At 37.6% G+C, this 21,016-nt stretch overlaps 2 protein-coding genes across 2 annotated transcripts; both read left to right on the forward strand.

The window, feature by feature from the left end:
• LOC122899192 (olfactory receptor 5V1-like) lies at nt 1-1,318 on the forward strand. The gene is made up of 2 exons (XM_044236791.1): nt 1-49; nt 104-1,318. Exons 1-2 carry the CDS (start codon nt 1-3, stop codon nt 1,063-1,065), a joined length of 1,011 nt encoding a protein of 336 aa, XP_044092726.1. The 3' UTR covers nt 1,066-1,318.
• Nucleotides 1,319-19,422: 18,104 nt separating this feature from the next.
• On the forward strand, nt 19,423-20,382 carry LOC122899193 (olfactory receptor 5V1-like). The gene has a single exon (XM_044236792.1). The coding sequence runs from the start codon at nt 19,423-19,425 to the stop codon at nt 20,380-20,382; it is 960 nt and encodes a 319-aa protein (XP_044092727.1).
• The last annotated feature ends 634 nt before the right edge of the window (nt 20,383-21,016 follow it).

Genomic DNA, 21,016 nt, shown 5'->3' on the forward strand with positions numbered 1-21,016 from the left:
ATGCAAATCCATGGGAGGTCCCTGGGCCTGAACTGGCTGGATTTGTTGAGTGAGAAGTTGTGATTTCTCTGAAGACTTTCCTACAAACCTCATTGTTCTATAGCTCTGACACCTTTTGAAATGAACAATCAAACAGATGTAACAGAATTCATCTTCTTGGGATTTTCCAACCACCCCAAACTACAGGGTTTGTTTTTCCTGATTTTCTCAGTCATTTACCTGACAACAGTTGCAGGGAACATGCTCATAATAACAGCCACTAGCATCAGTCTTGCTCTCCACACTCCAATGTATTATTTCCTCAGCAACCTGAGTTTCTTAGACATCTGCTATACATCCACCACCATTCCAGTCATGCTGGTGAACTTCTTCCGGGAGAAGAAGACCATTTCATATGAGGGCTGCCTTTCCCAGATTTTCTTCCTCGTGACATGTGCTGGCACTGAATGTGTCTTGTTGGCTGCTATGGCATATGACCGCTATGTAGCCATTTGCCACCCTCTTCAATATCCAGTCCTCATGAGTGTGAAGGTCTGTGTTTTTTTGGTGACTGGGTCCTGGCTGTGTGGACTGGTGAATTCTGTGACACACACAGTACTGGCAGCCACACTCACGCTCTGTGGACCCAACCAAATCAGCCACTTTCTCTGTGACATTCCACTGCTCCTGAAGCTCTCCTGCTCAGACACCTCTCTGAATGAATCTGTGCTCCATGTGGCCAGTGCCACCATTGGCCTGAGTCCCTGCCTGTTTACTGGAGTGTCCTACATACTCATCATCTCTGCCATTCTTAGGATTCCCTCTGCTCAGGGTAGGAGCAAGGCCTTCTCTACCTGTGCATCCCACCTTACTGTGGTAGTGGTCTTCTTTGGAGCAGCCAATTTCAATTATGACAGAACCAATATAGGCTACAACCTGGACATGGATATCCTTATTTCTGTGTTCTTCTGTGTTATAACCCCTATGTTGAACCCCATCATATACAGCCTGAGAAACAAAGAGGTCAAGAGTGCCCTGAGGAAGTTAACTAGGGAATGTGGGCTCTCTAATGAGATCAACAATTAGATGAAGTTTTCATTCTGAAAAGTTCCTTACATAATAAAAACATGGGCCTTTTAGCTGAATTATAACAGTGGTGTCTATATAGGATCTTCTGACAACTGTAATGCTCCATTCCACCAGGACAACAAGCTACACCTGTACCAAGCATTTCACACATTGTGATCTAAAATTCCCTGTGTTCTCCAATCCACTGATATGAGAACATTTTCATAATCCACCACCGCTCAAAAAAAAAAAAAAATCCAGTACCCATATATTAAAAAAAAAAAATCACCCCCCTGTATTTGCCCATGTTGGTAGCACTAGAAAACCACTAATCTGCTCTCTGTGTCTATGGATATTCCTATTCTACATGTTTCATATAAATAAAATCATATAGTGTATGCCTTGTATATCTGGCTTTTTTCACTTGGGGTGTTTTCAAATCCCATCCATTTTGTAGTATGTATTGGTATTTCATTTATTCTTATTGCTGAATGATTTCCATTTTAAGGATATGCACATTTTACTTATCCATTCATCACTTAATACACATTTTGTTTGTTCCCACATTTTGACTATTATGAGTAATATTGCTATAATCATTTATGTACCACTTTTAAGTGAACATATATTTTTATCATTATGGAATTTATACCTATGAGTGGAATGGCTGGATCAAATGATAACCTTATGTTTACCATTCTGAAGAAGAGCCAAGTTGTTTTCAGAACAGTGCACCATTTTACCTTACTAAGAGCAGTATATGAGGATTCTAATTTCTCTACCTCCTCACCAACACATTATTATTATATGTTCTTTTTGGCACACCCATCCTAGTATGTGTGAAGTACTATATCAATGCAATTTTGGTTTGCATTTCCCTGGTGGATAATGATTTTAAGGACTTTAATAAGCACTACTTCTGTACTTCTCCTTGTATAGAAAAATTCATGCTGCTAAGGGAGTGTTTGAACTTTTAAACACTTAACTCTTGACACTATCTAATGTTTTTAATCTTAATTTTGGTGAAGTAAAATACAAGATTTTCAAACTTACAACCTTTTTCCCAACTATAATCTACAGAGCTATTTGATGGCTCTGCTTTTTTCTCCTTTAGAACTCCATATTAATAATGTCATCATCAGATCAGAGTACTGCCAGAAATTTGAGGACATGAAGATGTAAGGATGTTGGTGGGGAAGAAGGGAAGCACCATATCCAGGTGAGCAGCCCTAACTAGGAGGGGCTTAGTGTCAAAACAGTAGGTTGTTAGTACCATAGCTCCAATATACATGCACTGGCAGAGCATAGAGTATAGAGGAGTCCAAGTCTGAGGGGAAAACTCTCCATGCTTCATGGAATCCAACCAGATAAGCTCACACCCACACTTCCCTCTCTTCTTCCTGATGGTAATGAGGAGAAGCCAATCTCATAAGCTTCCATCACCTCCAGCTTCCTAATAGAAATCTAGTACTGAAATTTACTCATCAATGTCCCTAAAGAGAAAGGAAGTTGAACTCCTCATTGCATGCTGGGAAAAGATCGTTGCCACAACTTTAATGAATCCAAGAGAGAATTAATTGTTCATCACTTCTATACTTTCTATTCAGGCTGTTGTCCTTGAGTTGTGTTTGCACTCTGAGGAATTCCAGAACAGCTGCTTAAAGGTGACATGTGTATTCTCAAAAGATTGGTCCCCAGGCATTTATATAAGTCCATTCTAGAAAAATGAATTCATTGAGAGATCAAAGAACTTTTGACTCCTGCAGTAGGCAATGAATATGCTCAAGGCATCTCCTGGAATGGCACACCCTTCACATGAGACACAGGAGTCGGCAGTCTGTTTTTCCAGAGAGTATCCTTTTCATTCCAGGTACTAGAGTAGAGAGCAGCAAGCCCTGCTTACAAAGCAAGAAAGGCTTTCTCTTTAAGATTGATCGATTGATTGATTTATATGAGAGAGAAAGGGAGAGCAAGTGGGAAGAGGGGCAGAAGGAGAGGGAGAGGGGAAGCAGACTCCATGCTGAACACAGAGCTTGACTCAGGGCTGAATCTTACGACCCTGAGATCACGACCCAGGTGAAGCCAAGAGTAGGATATTCAGCTGATTGAGCCACCAAAGCGCCCCCAGAAAGGCTCTCTGTGAGAGTGAATGGTAAGTAGTTTATTTACCATCACAAATGAGAAAATTGTGCCCTGTGTCAGGATATATCTACTTCTTAAGGGCATATTACAAAATATTGTGCATATTTTCGTTATCATTTTGATGGCATTTATGTAATGACATATTTTAAATATTTTTCCATTCATATGTCAATTTCCACAATAGCAGAGTAGAATTCTACAGTACCAGAGTAGAATTACTTTAGCCATTATCTACTCTAAACCTGAAGGGTGCCTGAATTCTTCCATGAAATAATATGATTTAAAATTTTGTTTATAGTAAATAATATGGAATACAATGTGTTAGTCCTTTATTTTTCACAAATAGGACATAAAGGACTAATTTTCAGGGAGAAAGCATAGGGACATTTTTATATGATGCATTATAATGTGATAATAGGCACACACAAAATATTTGTTTAAATTAATATAATTAAATTTGCATAACACTTCTATTTGGAAACATTTATTCACTAGCTGGACATTTTTTTAAAGGTTTTTATTTATATATTTGAGAGAGAGCATGAACAGGGGGAGGAGCAGAGGGGGATGGAGAGGAAGAATCTCAAGCAGACTCCTTGGTGAGCTCAGAGCCTGATGTGGTGCTCAATTCCAGGATCCTGAGATCATGACCTGAGCCAAAACCAAGAGTCAATCACTTAACCCACTGAGCCATCCAGGTGCCCCCACTAGCTGGACATTCTTATCTTTATGTTGCAACTGACTGATGTTTGGGAGGTATGCTGCAAGCAATTTATTAACTGTAATAGAGCCTAAAGTTTGTGAATGATTTCCTTTCCCCATAGACCTCATAGAATCAGGGTTATTCCTGTATAATTTCATTCTCATTCATTTGCTTTTGGGAGGATTTATTGACTGGGAAAGGGAAGAAGCAGAATTGTTGCTGTTTGGTTGGAAACAGTCAATGCTGCCACAAGGTTTCCACGGGACCTCTGTTCTTATGGTAGAGGAGAATGTCAAGATCAGCACAGGCCAAGCGGTCATGGTGCCACATTTATGTCCCCACAGGCCATTATTTTTCTCAGGTCAGGAAGATGTTTGTACCCAAATAACTGGATCTAAATGTCCTCCCAATTTCAGCAGAAATGTCCCTTCTCAATCTCTTTTTTCTCTGTGGGCCAAAGTGCCAGATTTTTTTTTTTTCCTGTTCTACTGACTTCAGTCTGCGTTTTAGTGAGCGGACTTTATGTCTCAAGGTTTGGTTCCCCATTCAGCTTTAGTAGGCAGGGGGATCAGATGCCATTGGGGTATCAGGCTTCGTGATGGCGGGGTCAAAGACCTGATGTGCCCCTCCTGGAGAGGTGATTGGTGAAGGTCAGCCCTTTTCCATTCTGACAATCATATTCATAGAAAGAAACTCAAATTTTACCAATGGCTTTATATTGTCCATGGGACAGGCTAGGGAAAGGATGTGATTTCTTAGGAGGTCCCTATAAAGCCACCTTCTTCTCAAACCTAAGACTAAATACAGTGGTTTAGAGATGCTGATCTATACCATCTTTGAGGGAGAACTGATGCTGAGAAATCTTAGCCTGTTGAACACCACATGGCTCTCATGCTGGGACCACCCAAGGAGAGGGACAACTGGTGGAAGAGTAGTCAGTAATTTGACTCTTTTTATATGCAGAATTCCAGGAAATTGGTTTGAATGGTGTTAACATTAACTTTTGGTTTTTGGTTTCTTTAATGTTAATTTGGCTGAATTCTCAGGGAATTAAAAATATATAGATATTTTTCCCTATTTAGTTTTCTCTCTCTCTTCATTCCATCGAACATTCTCTATAGACCATGAGTTGAAAAGGTAATTGATGAAGTTCTAGAACCTAGGTGAGGTTCAGTGGGCTGAGGTCCGGAGCCGATGACCAAGAAAGAATTCTTGAGACGTCTTTGGTGCAAAATGGCGGTTTATTAAAGCACAAGGACAGGACCCGTGGGCAGAAAGAGCTGATGCCCCGGGTTGTGAGAGATGGCGGGTTATGTACCCTGTGGTTGGGGCAAGGTGACGGGAAGGGAGGTTTCAATGGAGCTTTCATATGCTAAAGAGGGCCAACAAGGTGCCCTGATACCGGAGGACTTGTGGCTTGATCAATGTTGTCTCTTGCCAAGCCATTCACATTTCTGCTATCAAGTGTCTTTGTTAGTGAGATTTGGGTTTAGAAGAAATTTAACTTTATTTAGGGCTTGAGGAACTGAGTTATTTGCCTCTGGAAATTGTGCTATTGATAAGGTAACTTCTTTGTTTGTAGATCTCTAGGACATTTGTAAACCAAGGGAGACTCCTGTCTTGTAGGATTGTGATTTCTGCAAATTAACTATTTGTTTCCTATGGCAGTCAGGGATGCCTGAGGAATGCTACACATATTACTGAGGGGGAGCGGATAGAGAGGGGGTGCAAGGTGCCAGCTTTTGCTTTGTCCTCAGCCAGCCTCCTGCTCCCTCATCAGTAATGGCCTTCAGAATTAGATAGACCTGGGTTAAATTTCAGGCTTGCTTAAGTAGCTGCGCAAACTTAAGTATCAGTTTCCTCACCTGCAAATCCTACTAAATATTTTCTGTATAGGATTGTTGTGATCATGTGTACAAATACCCAGCCCAGTACATCCTGGTACACTCATAAACAGGAGTTACTATTATATTTGGGGCTGTTGTTACAATCATAGGGCTTTTAGACAGGGCTATGCAAGGATGGAAGGGAGTCTGGGATTGTTTGTTAAGCTGGCTTCTTTTATTTGGCCATCATGTATGCAATTTAACAAAGGACTGGAAGAACACACACCAAACTGTTTACAGTGGTGTTGAGCAGAGTGCTTTATGAAGGTGAAGATACTTCATTTACTTTTTATGTACTTTTGACTTACATGAAATTTTTCAGAGAACACATACTACTTTTAACATTAAAAATCCCATATATTTTCATTAAAAAGGTAATGACAATACTGTACATTTCCTTGCAATTTATTACATATCTATAATTGTTTCAAAATAAAAATTTGAAATCATTAAATAAAATACATAACCTAAAATAAGGGAATTTATATATTATGTGTATATATAAATATTGGAGGCAAGGAGGCTTTCAGTCATGTAAAATGTTAACCATCCTAGAAGATGTCCATCCCCCTAGAAGGGGATGTCCTTAGGATAGGTTAATACTAAGGCATACACTGATATGTTGGGTTATGAAGGCCTATTTAGCCAGAGCAGCGCCACCTCTGTTGAATAGCCATTTTGTTGTTTATGCAGTAAAACTTAAATTGACCCTCCCCCCACCCCCCAGGGGAACTTATTTAAAAGCAAGTCCGGGAAACCAGTCCCAGGTAACAAAGCCCAAATACAAGGGTGGGTCAGGTCAGGTAGAGATAACAGCCCGAATGCAGGGATGAGTTGGGTAAGGTGGAGACATCCAATCAGTAAAGCGCGCATACTGTCTTCCTATCTACCAAGGAGTGTGGGCCTCACCTTTTGGGTGCCAATTCTGACCAAGGTGATAGGCTAGTTCAAATGTCTACTATAGGGTAAACTGTAATTCAATTGGTCACTTATGTGTGACCTAGCATGACTGTGCAGCTTTCTCTGTGAGTTACAATCTCATTCACCACCTGTGTGTGGCCAGGCCCAACCACAGGGCCTTTGCTCTATAAAAGTTAGTCTGTGAGGCAGGGAGGGGTCGCGCTCTCTGTAGGAGGCGTGGCCCCAGCCAGTTGGTTTGATTCTCGATGCTTTATATCTCGAAATAAAGCTTTGCTTGACCTTCGCTTTGTATCAGACTTGCTCCTTTAATCACGGACCCATTATTGGGGGACCCAATAGGGTTTGATCCAGCCATATAAAATATGAAATATTCATGGTCTTACTCATGCCATGTTTTCAGATGTATAATGACATTGGTAGAATAATAAAATCTCAGGGCTGAAAGGAACTATTGGAACAACTTGAATGATCTTTAAGACTTGAATCAATCCTCTCTGCAGGAGATGTAGCCTTTGCTTGAAAATTTCTAGTAATGAAATCTCATTACTATCTTTATTATAAAATGCTTGCTTATCTAGTCTAAGTTCAGTTTGTGAAACAGGAAGTTGGAGGTTAAAAAACAAAGAAATAATATATGTAAGACCTTTATACTTATGTTTATACATCTCAATTAAGCAGAAAGATGAAGAGATTTCAATTCAAAATGCTAAGTAGATTACCAAGAAAAGCTTGGAATGAATCAAGTAAGCAGAATTGTGAAGAGCTACCTGAATCATACATTAGTGTGGGAGAGAGGGTTATTAAGTGGTCACAAATAAGACTTTGGGACATTTTGAAGCATCAGGTCTGTCATCTCTAAAATGGGATTCATAATATTTATACTTTAAAGTTGCTTTGAGAACTTATGGAGGTGATTCACCTCCTGACACATAGCATATACTCAATAGAATTAAATAAGAAGAATAACAGTGGAATTTATAATATATACAAAAGGATAGAGAAACACAGTACCCCACTTTGAAGTGTCTTTGACTGGCTAATCACAAATATGGTAGGAAGTTTTCCAAAATTGAACTGGTGACAAGAACAAAGACATCTTTCCATCATCACCAAAGCCTGTTTGAGATGGAAGAGCCCTCACAGGTGAATTAGTCTGTGTCTTTATTATGGAAACATGACACGAAATCCTAAACCATGCTCTAATGAAAAAAATCTATAGGTTTACTCTTCCTGTTTGTTTGTTTGTTTGTTTGTTTTACTCTTCCTATTTTTAAAGGGATGTGTGGTTTGGGACAAATATGAGAGGGAGAAAATTTGTTGTAAATCAGAACCAACTCTGGGCATCCAACCTCAACACCTTTGCTTCTCTGTTCTTACTACCTCAAATGCCCATTCCTTTAGGGTCCATGGAAATGCCATGTCTTTATTCTTTTTTTCTTTTGAAATTTAGATTTTATTTGTGCATCAGTTTTATACTTTGGGCATATAAAATAAATAATTGGATAGATTTTTAAAATATTAAAATACATAGTTGCCAGAGAAGGTTTTTTTAGCTTCTTAAGTTTTTATTTTAATTCCAGTTAGTTAGCATACAGTGTTATATTAGTTTCAGTCTTTAAGGAAACTTTTTATCTCTACTTCCAGAGATGTTCCTTATGGCCTCTCCTCATTTATCAAACATTTATACACTACGTGCCAGCCCCAGACTCGTTTTTAGCACAGAATTGAAAAAACCCAGACCATGACCTCAGGGAGCTCATAATCTAAATGGAATGAGGAAGGGTGCCTGGGTAGTTTAGTTGGTTAAGAGTCTTCTGTGACTCATATCAAGATCTTGGAGGTGTTGGGACTAAGCCCTGCATTGGGCTTCCTGCTTAGCGAGGAGTCTGTTTCTCCCTCTTCTTTTCCCTCTCCTCCTCCCTTGCTTTTGCTTGCTTTCTCTCTCTCTCTCTCTCTAATGAATAAATAAAATCTTTTAAAAAATGAAATGAAGGAATTGGATCCAGTAATGAGTGTCCTATTCCTAGAGCTGTTCAAGCAGAGGTTGTATGACCAAAGATGAGTTTAAAAAAATAATAACCATTTTAAAAATAAACAAAATGTTACAGAGCTCTCTGCTTCTTACTACAGTTTATCTTCTCATTAGCTTATAAGTTTCGGGAGAACAAAAATTTTATCTCCTTTGGATTTCTTAATACCTAGCCTAGGGCTATAATAGACCTTATGGAAGAACTAAATTGGTTTGAAATGAAAACTACCCACTACCCACTACCACTTGAAAACTACCCACTTCCAAGATGGTTGGAAGATATTGAAAGAAAATGAGAATTTCACAGCTTGAAGAATTTTATAGCTGGAAGGCTCTTGCATACCAAAAAAGGTAGTAATTTGCCTTCCCTTCCCCTTTGCTTTAAGAGAAGCACAGGTGAGATATAAAGGGCCAAAAGAAATGTTAATGCTGGAATAAAATTTTCAGACAAGTTGTAGAATTTTTCTTGGTAAATTTGTTAAGAAAGGACTTTTAAAATACTGGTTAGAAGTTAGGACAGCTCTGATTATTAGGTGGGAATAGCCTAGACTCTTGGCACTAAAGCTTGGTCCTTTGATCAGTGGCCTGGGCATCACCGAGGACCTTGTTGGAAATGCAGGTGATTTACATTCAAATTAAAGTTGGGGAAGCCCTGGACTATACAATGAGTTCTGATAATTTCATCTGTTCCCAGGCACCTGTATTACAGGAAACTGTACAATAGGAATCTGGACCAGGTAAAAATAGCTCATATAATCCATAGCAGTGAATTAACTTGGCCACAAGCATGTGAAAACATTTGGATTTTCTTTTAGATAAAGTTTCCATGTGCTGATATTATGTGTGTGTGTGTGCATTTTAAGTAGTCAGCAATTTACATGAAAATTAGATTTAAAAATTTTCATCATTGCTCTATGTTATTGAAATAAATCATGAATAGATATTTCCTTTATGTGTTGTAAGGGTTTTCATAAACACACCACTTACCCTGATTTAGTTTTTCCCCATTTTGTTTCCTTTGGGGAAGTACATTCCTTAAGGTTAGTCAACAAAACACTTCACTTATTGCCTAGGCAAAAAAATATTTTTTCCTCTTTTAAGACTTGTAGGCTTATTTTCCACAGTTTACACCTAGATTTTTAAAATTATATTTAACTTCAGTACCAACTTTCTGTTGAAATTTAAAAACTTTAATTTCCTCAAGGACCTAAGATTTGGAATTTTTAATGAATGTTGTGTTTACTTTTTATTCATGTGCCTTGAATTATTAGAATAAAATATAAGAATGCATGAGCTTTAAAGACTATAAATCACTTTATAAATATATCATTATCAGATAACAAAGTATCATTTTTAAAAAAAAAATTATGATTAGGAAATAGAGTTAAGGTGGTGGAAGAGTAGGGGACCCTAAGTTCATCTGATCCCTGGAATTTAGCTAGATAGTTATCAAGTCATTTTGAACACCTGTGAAATCAGTTGAAGATCTGAGAAAAGAAATGCTGAAATTCTACAAATAGAAAAGCAACCACCCTTTGGAAGGTAGGTGGTGTGGAGATGTGAATCAAGGGTAATATATCGGAAGATACAGCAAGGGAAGGGAGCCAGCGTAAGGAGGCTACTGAAAAATATTATAAGGAGCAGAGCGCAAAATCAGAACTTTTAGAAGTCTTCTATGGTGGGGGATGTCCCTGGTTTAAAGGGACCTGCTTGGATGGTGAAGCAGGGCAGAATACCAGGTGGGACAGTGTTGTCTCAGGATCCCTGGGGTCACACAAAGAATGGGGGTGCCTGAGTGTGGCAGAGTTCCCAGGCATCTGAGCAGAGAACCTGGCTGAAAACAGTGTGTCTAGGTGCCAGCTTTCTGCTTGATGTCACCATAAACTGCAAAATGCTACACGGTGATGGTCATGTGACCACTCTCCAGGCAAGGACCCAGCAAAAGGCAAAAGTACAGTGAGACCCTGTTTCTTCCCTGGGAGAAAGGACACCAGTCTGTGTTGCAGGAGTCCATAAAGTTTGGAGACTCAAAACTGGGTCATATGCCTGAGATAAAAACACTCAGTCACTAGGTGCGTGAACACAGAGTTGGCTGGAAATCAGGGACACAAGAATGATTGACTGTTTTTCTGTGAGAGCTCACTGAAGAGTAGGGGATGTGAACTTTTAGGTCTGGAGTTAGAGATTGGAGTGCTGCCATTTTCATCTCCCTCATCAGTGCTGAAAGCTTTCAGGGAGGAAAAGAGCACCACATAGTGCAATCTGGAGCCACTTACAGTGAACCCAGCCCCTGGCAAGTGAGGCACAATTCCACCAGAGCAAGGACACATGAAAATCAGCATAACAGGCCCCAACCCCAGAAGGCCAGCATGAATAATGGAATAACACCAAGTTTACTGATCATAGAGGACTGTAGAACTTCAGATCTTGGGGTATATAACATTTGTGGGTTTTTAAAATTATTATTACTTATTATTATTATTATTCTTTAGTATTTCAGGGGTTTTTTTCAGCTATTTTTTATTTTTTTTCAATTCTTTTTAAATTTTTATTTCTATATTTATGTTACTTTTTGGTTTGGACTTCCTTTCATTGTATTTTATTGTGATATATATATATATATATATATATATATATAACTTTCTTCCTTTCTAACTTGGGATATACTTTCTTTTAACAAACAGACCAAAATAGACCCAGGATCTGGTTTATTGTTTTGTTCTGTTTTACTTCTTGTTTGATCCCTCCTCATCTTCCTCCTCCTTCTTCTTTTTCTTCCTTCATCTTCTTTTCTGTTTTCTTCTGGTTTGTTCTGTCTTTTCTTTTCTGGTGTTTTTGTTGTTATTTTTGTCTTTTCTCTTTCTTTCTTTTATTCTTTTGTGGACATAATGATGACATGGAGAAACTCACCCCTAATGAAAGAACAAGAGGAAGTACTCACTGCCAGGGATCCAATCAATAAGGAGATAAGTAAGATGTCAGGGCTAGAATTCAAAACAATGACTATAAAGACACTAGCTGGGCTTTAAAAAAATAGAAAACACTAGAGAATCCCTTACTATAGAAATAGAAGAAATAAAGTCTCATCAAGCCAAAATTAAAAATGCTATTACTGAGATGCTATAAAAAATGATGGCCCCACCAGCAAGGATAAATGAGGCAGAAGAGAGAGTCATGGTGACATAGAAGACAAAATGATGGAAAATAAGGAAGCTGAGAAAAAGAGAGAAAAACAACTCCTAGATCATGAAGGGAGACTTCAAAAATCAGTGATACCATAGAGCAAAATAATATCCAGATAACAGGAGTCCCAGAATCTGAAGAGCAAGGGAAGGGAGCATACATTTTATTGTTAAATTTCAATAATCCAATTAATAACAAAATTTAAAAGTCACATTGATAATAATACAATAATATGAGAATTTAACACCCCACTCACAGAAATGGACAGATCATCTAAGTAGTAGATCAACAAGGAAACAAGGGCTTTGAATGACACACTGGACCAGATGGACTTCACAGATCTATTCAGAGCACTCCATCCTAAAGCAATATAATACAAATTCTTCTTGAATGCACATGGAACATTCTCCAGAATAGATCACATACTGGTCAAATCAGGTATCAACCAGTACAAAAAGACTGAGACTATACCATGCATATATTCAGACTACAATGCTTTAAACTTGAACTCAATCATAAGAGGAAATTTGGAAGGAACACAAATTCATGAAGGTTAAAGAGCATCCTACTAAAGAATGAATGAGTCAACTATATCTATCTATATCTATCTATACCTATCTATATCTATCTATATCTATCTATATCTATAACTATATCTATCTATATACCACATCTTTATCCATTCATCAGTTAATGGACATTTGGGCTCCTTCCATAATTTGACTATTGTTGATAATGCTGTTGTAAATATTAGGGTACATGTATTCCTTTGAATCAGTATTTTTTTAATTTAATTTAATTTTTTTCAGTGTTCCAGTGGGTGTTTATGCACCACACCCAGTGTTCCATGCAATACATGCCTTCCATAATACCCACCACCAGGCTCATCCAACTCCCCACTCTCCTCAGCCTCCAAAACCCTCAGTTTGTTTCTCAGAGTCCACAGTCTCTCATGGCTAATCTCCCACTCCGATTTCCCTGCAACTCACTTCCCCTCTCCATCTCCCAATGTCTTCCGTGTTATTCCTTATGCTCCACAGTAAGTGAAACCATATGATAATTGACTCTCTCTGCTTGACTTATTTCATTCAGCATAATCTCTTCCAGTCCCATCCATGTTGATAGAAAAGTTGGGTATTCATCCTTTCTGATAGAGGCATAATAATCCACTGTATATATGGACCATATCTTCTTTATCCATTCATCCATTGAAGGGTGTCTTGGTTCTTTCCACAGTTTGGTGACTGTAGCCATTGCTGCTATGAACATTGGGGTACAGATGGCCCTTCTTTTCACGACATCTATATCTTCGGGTAAATACCCAGTAGTGCAATTGCAGGGTCATAGAAAAGCTCTATTTTTAATTTCTTAAGGAATCTCCACACTGTTTTCCAAAATGGCTGCACCAACTTGCATTCCCATAAAAAGTTTAAGAGGGTTCCCCTTTCTCCACATCCTCTCCACTTGTTGTTTACTGTCTTGTTAATTTTGGCCATTCTAACTGGTTTAAGTGGTATCTCAATGTTTTGATTTGAATCTCCCTGATGGCTAATGATGATGAACATTTTTTCAAGTGTCTATTAGCCATTTGTATGTCTTCTTTGAAGAAGTGTCTGTTCATGTCTTCTGCCCATTTTTTGATGTGATTATCTGTTTTTTGTGTGTTGAGTTTGAGGAGTTCTTTATAGATCTTAGATATCAGCCCCTTGACTGTAGTGTTATTTGAGAACATCTTCTCCCATTCCGTGGGTTGCCTCTTTGTTTTGTTGACTGTTTCCTTTGCTGTGCAGAAGCTTTTGATCTTGAAGTCCCAAAAGTTCATTTTTGCCTTTGGAGACATATCTTGAAAGAAGTTGCTGTAGCCAATGTCAAAGAAGCTACTGCCTATGTTCTCCTCTAGGATTCTGATGGATTCCTGACTCACGCTGAGGTCTTTTATTCATTTAGAGTTTATCTTTGTGTATGGTGTAAGAGAATGGTCAACTTTCATTCCTCTACACATAGCTGTCCAATTTTCCCAGCACCATTTATTGAAGAGACTACCATACTACCAAGACCCAGATTCACAGTACCTATGATTAAGGGTTAACCAGAACATCAAAGAATACCTCATCCTTGTTCCTCACCAGCCTACTGATAACCATCAAGTAAAAATAACAGTGGATTACAGCTAGGAGATCTTGAAGAAATAGATTATCTCTAGAGAATAGGGAAAATGGAAAACACAAAGCTAAGAGCGAGCAGAAATGTGGGCACACTAGTCCATAACCTAAAGACAAAGTATCATCAGAGTAATTTGAAGCCTTTAGTGCACTCAGGGTGACTGTAGGAAAAACAGAGTCAAACTCAATCCAGCTGGTTACTATATTAACCCTCACACTAAAGGTTTAGTATAAGGAAAGATATGTTCATTTCCAAGCCAATAAATTTATATTTCAGTATTTACTATTCTATGTGCCTAGCTTTCAACAAAAAGGTATAATGCTTACCAAAAAAAAAGAAAAGAAAAGAAAAAAATACATTCTGAAAAGACAGTGTTTATACTAAAGTTTATATCACAACCAGATCCAGATATGAGAGAGAGATTAAAACTACCAAAGAATTTAAGATGATGATTTATGGGTAGACATTTTAATAGAAAAAGTAAACAAAATATAAGAACAGACAGTTAATTTCAGAAAAGAGAAGGAATCTGTAAGTAATGATCAAGTGGAAATATGAGAAATAAAAAACATGACATTAAAGATGAAAATTGCCTTTAACAATTTTATCAGTAGACTTGACACAGCTGAAGAAAGAATTGATTACCTTAAAGAGAAGTCTATAGAAATTACCCACATGAAAACACAGGGGGAAAAAAAGGGAAAAAGAATGGAGCATCCAAGAGTTATGGCATAATATCAAACTGTTTAACATATACATTATTAGAATCCTGGAAGGAAGAGAGAGAATAAACAGAATATATAAGTGTGTGAGTGTGTGTGTGTGTGTGTGTGTGTGTGTATGTATTGAAGAAGCAATGGCTGTCAATTTTCCAAAATTTTATGACAGATTGAGAAGTTCAAGAACACTAAGCAGGATTAATACAAAGCAAAACCCTAGGCATACTATATCCAAACTGCTATAAGTAAATACAGAAAGGAAATTTTGCAGGCAGCTAGAGGAGGAAAAACCCAACCTGACAAAAACCCATGAATAAGAATTACAGCAGACTTCTCATCAGAAAGTATGCAAATAAGAAGACAGTAGTGTGGCATTTTTAAAGTGCTTTGAAAAACCTGTCAACTCAAAAGATAGCCTTCAAATATTAAAAGAAATATACATTTTTTTCAGACAAGCAAAAACTGAAGGGGTGCTTTGCCAGCAGACATACTGTAATAGAAATGTTAATGAAAGCTCTTCAGAGAAAAGGATTATGATCCAGTCAGAAACCTGGATCTTTATAAAAGGAGTTAAGAAATAAAAATGCATTAAATGAAGGTAAATGTAATAGGTTGAGTATAATCTCCCCAAAATTCATGTCTGTTGAGAACATCAGAATTTGACCTTATTTGGAAATAGAGTCTTTGAAGATGTAATTGTTTAAATTAATGTAATACTGATTTAGTGTGGGCCCTAAATTCCAAGACTGGTGTCCTTATAAGAAAAAGAAAGGACACACAGAGATACACATAGGGGAAAACCATGTGATAAGAGGCGAAGATTGAAGCCATGTAGCTACACCAAGAATTTCCAGTAGACACTGGAAACTATGAAAGGGCAAAAAATGATTCTTCCCTAGAGCCTTCAGAGGGAGGATGACCCTGCTGATCCCTTGACTTCAGACTTGTAAGCCTCCAGAATCATGAGTGAATATTTTGGTTTGTTTGTTTCAAGTCATCAGGTTTGTGGTAACTTGTTATGACAACCATAGAAAAATAGAAAAACTCACTTTTATTTTTAATTCTCAAAGTTGACATTTTAAATGAAAAATTGCAACAATGTAGTGTATGTTCATAACATATGTAAAAGTAAAATATGTGACTATGATAGCAAAAAGGGAGCAAGGGAGAAATTAGAAATATAAGGTCTTACAACCACACTGAAGTGGTATATATAATATGAAGGTAGACTCATATTATTCGCTATGTATTTTGTCTTTCCTAGGGTGACATTCAGAAAAGTTAACCGAAAGGTAAAACAAGAAATATATAAATGATATTTTTTAAAAAAATCATAAAAAACGCTCACTTAAGCATACAGAGACAGAAAGAGAGAGAACAAGAAACAAGGAGTAAGTGGAACAAATAGATAACATCCTCCCTCTCTGCCCCCTTCTTCTGCCCCTGCCCCCTGCATGTGCACATGCTCTCTCTCTCTCAAATAAATAAGATCTTTAAAAAAATAGAAATCAAATCTCCGAGAAGATATAACAATCCTTAATGTGTATATTTCTGAAAAAGAGCTTCAAAGTACATGAGGCAAAAACTGATAGAAGTGAAAGGAGAAATAGATAAATGCACAATTATAGTTGGAGACTTCAACTCTCCTTTCTCATTAACTAAGAGAACAAACCATGAGAGACTATGGACTCTGAAAAACAGTCTGAGGGGTTTGAAGTGGCGGGTGGGTGGGAGGTTGGGGTACCAGGTGGTGGGTATTATAGAGGGCACAGCTTGCATGGAGCACTGGGTGTGGTGAAAAAATAATGAATACTGTTTTTCTGAAAATAAATAAATTGGAAAAAAAAAAAAAAAAACTAAGAGAACAAGTAAGCAGAATATTAGTAAGGATATAGATGACCTGAAAACAGTCAACTAACTTAATTTAATTAACATTTATATAATAACCACCTCACAAAACCAGAATATATACTCTACTCAAGTGTACATGGAACATTTACTAAGATAGATAATATTCTAAACTATAAAAAATTTAAATTTAAAATAATAAATGGGGTACCTGGTTGCTCAGTTGGTTAAACATCTGCCTTCAGCTCAGGTTATGATTCATGGATCAGGCTCCTGCTCAGTAGGGAGCCTGCTTCTCCCTTTCCCTTCCACTCCCTCTGCTCGTGTGCACTCTCTCTGTCTCTCTGTCAAATAAATAAAAATTTTTTAAAAATAATAATAAATGTCATACAAGACATATTCTTTGAACATAATGAAATAACACTAACAAATAATTGGAAAAATCCCAAAATATTTAAATATTAACCAATATACATTCTTTTTTTTCTTTTTTAAAAAGATTTTATTTATTTATTTGACACAGAGAGAGAGACAGCAAGAGAAGGAACACAAACAGGAGGAGTGGGAAGGGGAGAAGCCAGCCTCCAGCTGAGCAGGGAGCCTGATGCTTAACGACTGAGCCACCCAGGTGCTCACCTTTTTAAAATTTTTATAACAACTTTATTGAAATACAATTCACAAACCATGAAATCACCAATTTAAAGTGTATGATCCATTGACTTTTAGTCTATTCACAGTTGTACAACTCTCCCCATAACCACTACATAATTCCAGAACATTTTCATCACCTAAAAACTATACCTGTTAGCAGCCACTCCCCCTACTCCCTGCCCCCAGCCCTGAGAAACTAGTAATCTTTTTATCCTATAGATTTGCCTATTCTGGACATTTCATACTGGTGGAATTAAATAACATGTAGCCTTTATCAATATACTTTCAAGTAACTCATAGAACAAAAACAAAGTCTTAAGTGAAAAAGTATTTGAACTGAATAAAAATTAAAACACAGTATATCAAAATTTGTGGGATACAACTGAAATAAGGTTTAGAGGGAAACTTATACAATTTAATACTTAGATTATGCTGAGTGAAATAAGTCAAGCAGAAAGAGTCAATTATCATATGGTTTCACTTACTGTGGAGCATAAGGAGTAACACATAGGACATTGGGTGAAGGAGAGGAGAAGGGGGCTGGGGGAAATGGAAGGGGGAGATGAACCATGAAAGACTCTGGACTCTGAGAAACAAACTGAGGGTTTTGGAAGGGAGGAGAGTGGGAGGTTGGGTGAGCCTGGTGGTGGGTATTATGGAGGGCATGCATTGCATGGAGCACTGGGTGTGATGCATAAACAATGAATCTTGGAACACTGAAAAAATAAAATAAAGTTTAAATATCAAAAAAAAAGAAAGAAAGAAAAAGAAAAGCTTGTGTCTAAAATCCTAACCCAATCTTCCACCTTGAGAAAGTAGGAAAAAATAATATGTTAAACTCAAAGCAAACAAAATAGATGTATGTTATGTCTGCTGCTTACTAGATGGAGACAATGGTTAAATTAGCTGAGTTCAGTTCCTTAGTTTCCTCATTGTAGTCTGATATTAATGGTGCCCATGTTATGGTTGTTGGAAAAAGTAATATAATTCAAATCATGTGCCAGGCACATAATATGTGCTCTTTGCCCTTTACCAGTTTAGAAAGTCCATGTCTATCCCTACTCTAGTGATAGTTTCTATCATGAATGGAAACTGAATTTTATAAAATGATTTTTCTGCCTTTAGTAAGATAATAATGTACTTTCTTATTTAGTCTGTTAATGTGGTAAATTATATTGATTCGCCTTTTGAATATTGAACTAGCCTTGCATTGGAATGGATAATTTAACAGAAAATTGGTACTTATATTAATTATATTTTCAGAATATATGTAAAATTTGACTGAGGATAAATTTTGGATTACTAAAGTTTACTTTAATGAGGAAAATTACCTAAGTATATGTGATTGTTTAAAATTTCTTATGTCTTATAAATCCTAAAAGGCAAATGTTCTCATTGAAAAAAATGAGATCAATTTACATAAAACAAATGAATATAATTTTATTCTGAAGAAATCAGAGATGTTCACAGATAATCTGTATGAAAAATTTCATTCTAAAGTTTATAATAGCAAAGGGAATGGAAGCAATCTAATATTTAATCATAAGGGAAATATTGAATTTATTTTGTGTGATAGAATAAAATGCATTTGTAGGAATTTGTGCTCCCAATATTTTAAGCCCATAAGTAGAGATCAAGATTCATATATAGAAAAAGAGACTAGAATGGAATACACTGAAAAATTGATTCTGTGAGTTGTTCTATTCTTTATTTCTTTCTACATTTTTAAAATTTCTCACAATTTTATTACTTAAAAAATAAAGTATCTACAAAAAAAGAATCTAATGCAGTGAAACATGCAATGTTAGGAGGCAGATTTAGCAGATCCAGAACTAGATGAGCTTTAAGATAAGGACTATCAGTTTATTGAAGGTTTTGACCAAATCTTCATTATTTTTTCACCCACCAGCAGTGATGTAAATCCATGGGCAGTCCCTGGGCCTGAACTGGCTAGATTTGTTGAGTGAGAATTTGTGATTTCTCTGAAGACTTTCCTACACACCTCCATCCACAGTCCAGACCATTCTATATCCAACATTATTTGATGTAACCTTATAGGTTAATGTGCCAATTTAGGGTGCTTTTTGTACATTCTCATTATGGCTTTTTTTTCCTCATTGTTTTGTAGCTATGACACCATTTGAAATGAACAATCAAACTGATGTAACAGAATTCATCTTCTTGGGATTTTCCAACCACCCCAAACTACAGGGTTTGTTTTTCCTGATTTTCTCAGTCATTTACCTGACAACAGTTGCAGGGAACATGCTTATAATAACAGCCACTAGCATCAGTCTTGCTCTCCACACTCCAATGTATTATTTCCTCAGCAACCTGAGTTTCTTAGACATCTGCTATACATCCACCACCATTCCAGTCATGCTGGTGAACTTCTTCCGGGAGAAGAAGACCATTTCATATGAGGGCTGCCTTTCCCAGATTTTCTTCCTCGTGACATGTGCTGGCACTGAATGTGTCTTGTTGGCTGCTATGGCATATGACCGCTATGTAGCCATTTGCCACCCTCTTCAATATCCAGTCCTCATGAGTGTGAAGGTCTGTGTTTTTTTGGTGACTGGGTCCTGGCTGTGTGGACTGGTGAATTCTGTGACACACACAGTACTGGCAGCCACACTCACGCTCTGTGGACCCAACCAAATCAGCCACTTTCTCTGTGACATTCCACTGCTCCTGAAGCTCTCCTGCTCAGACACCTCTCTGAATGAATCTGTGCTCCATGTGGCCAGTGCCACCATTGGCCTGAGTCCCTGCCTGTTTACTGGAGTGTCCTACATACTCATCATCTCTGCCATTCTTAGGATTCCCTCTGCTCAGGGTAGGAGCAAGGCCTTCTCTACCTGTGCATCCCACCTTACCGTGGTTGTGGTCTTTTATGGAATGGGCAACTTCAACTATGACAGACCCAGAGAAGGTTTCTCACTAGACATGGATATTCTGGTCTCTGTGCTCTTCTGTGTTATAACCCCTATGTTGAACCCCATCATATACAGCCTGAGAAACAAGGAGGTCAAGGGTGCCCTGAGGAAGCTGACTGGAGGGTATGTGATTCCTGGCAATATTAGTGTCTAAATAAGCTGTCTTCCAAACAGGTATGAAAAATTTCTAAGATTTCCTTTTAACTTCTGCCTTTCTTTCTTTTCTTTTCTTTCTTCCTTCCTTCCTTCCTTTCTTTCTCTTCTCCTCCTCCTCCTCTTCAGTTAGCCAGCATATAGTACTTCGTGTTATAGGCATCTAAGGTATTTGTAAATCATAATTTTAGAGTCCATATCCAGATCCTCAATTCCTATATACCAGCTCCTAAAATTCATCTTTCTCTCCTCTCTTTCCACAAGTACTCTATTTCCACTTTGCAAAGTCATGTTGGTTCAGATATTTTGTGTTAGTTCTCAGCACCATCTCAGTCCTTCTAAGTTCTCTCCACATCATAGGGCCTGAAATCCTGGAAAGGTTATTTCCCAGGCTCCCTTGATAACACAGGTTCCATTACAAATTTTGCCAGTATAAGAATTATACACAAGAGATTAGGAAGAGAATATAGAAGAAATTGTCTTCTTCTGGATCTGGTAGCAGTGGCAGACTAGTACTTAACTGGCAGAAACAGATTTCTGGGTAACATTAGCTGGTATTTACAGTCTCCTTTAACAGCTGTTCTTGAAACGTAAGGTCACACAGGTATGAAATGAGTGTCTCTCTATAGGGAGGG

This window comes from Neovison vison, chromosome 2 (genome assembly GCF_020171115.1).
Source record: "Neovison vison isolate M4711 chromosome 2, ASM_NN_V1, whole genome shotgun sequence".
Lineage (NCBI taxonomy): Eukaryota > Metazoa > Chordata > Mammalia > Carnivora > Mustelidae > Neogale > Neogale vison.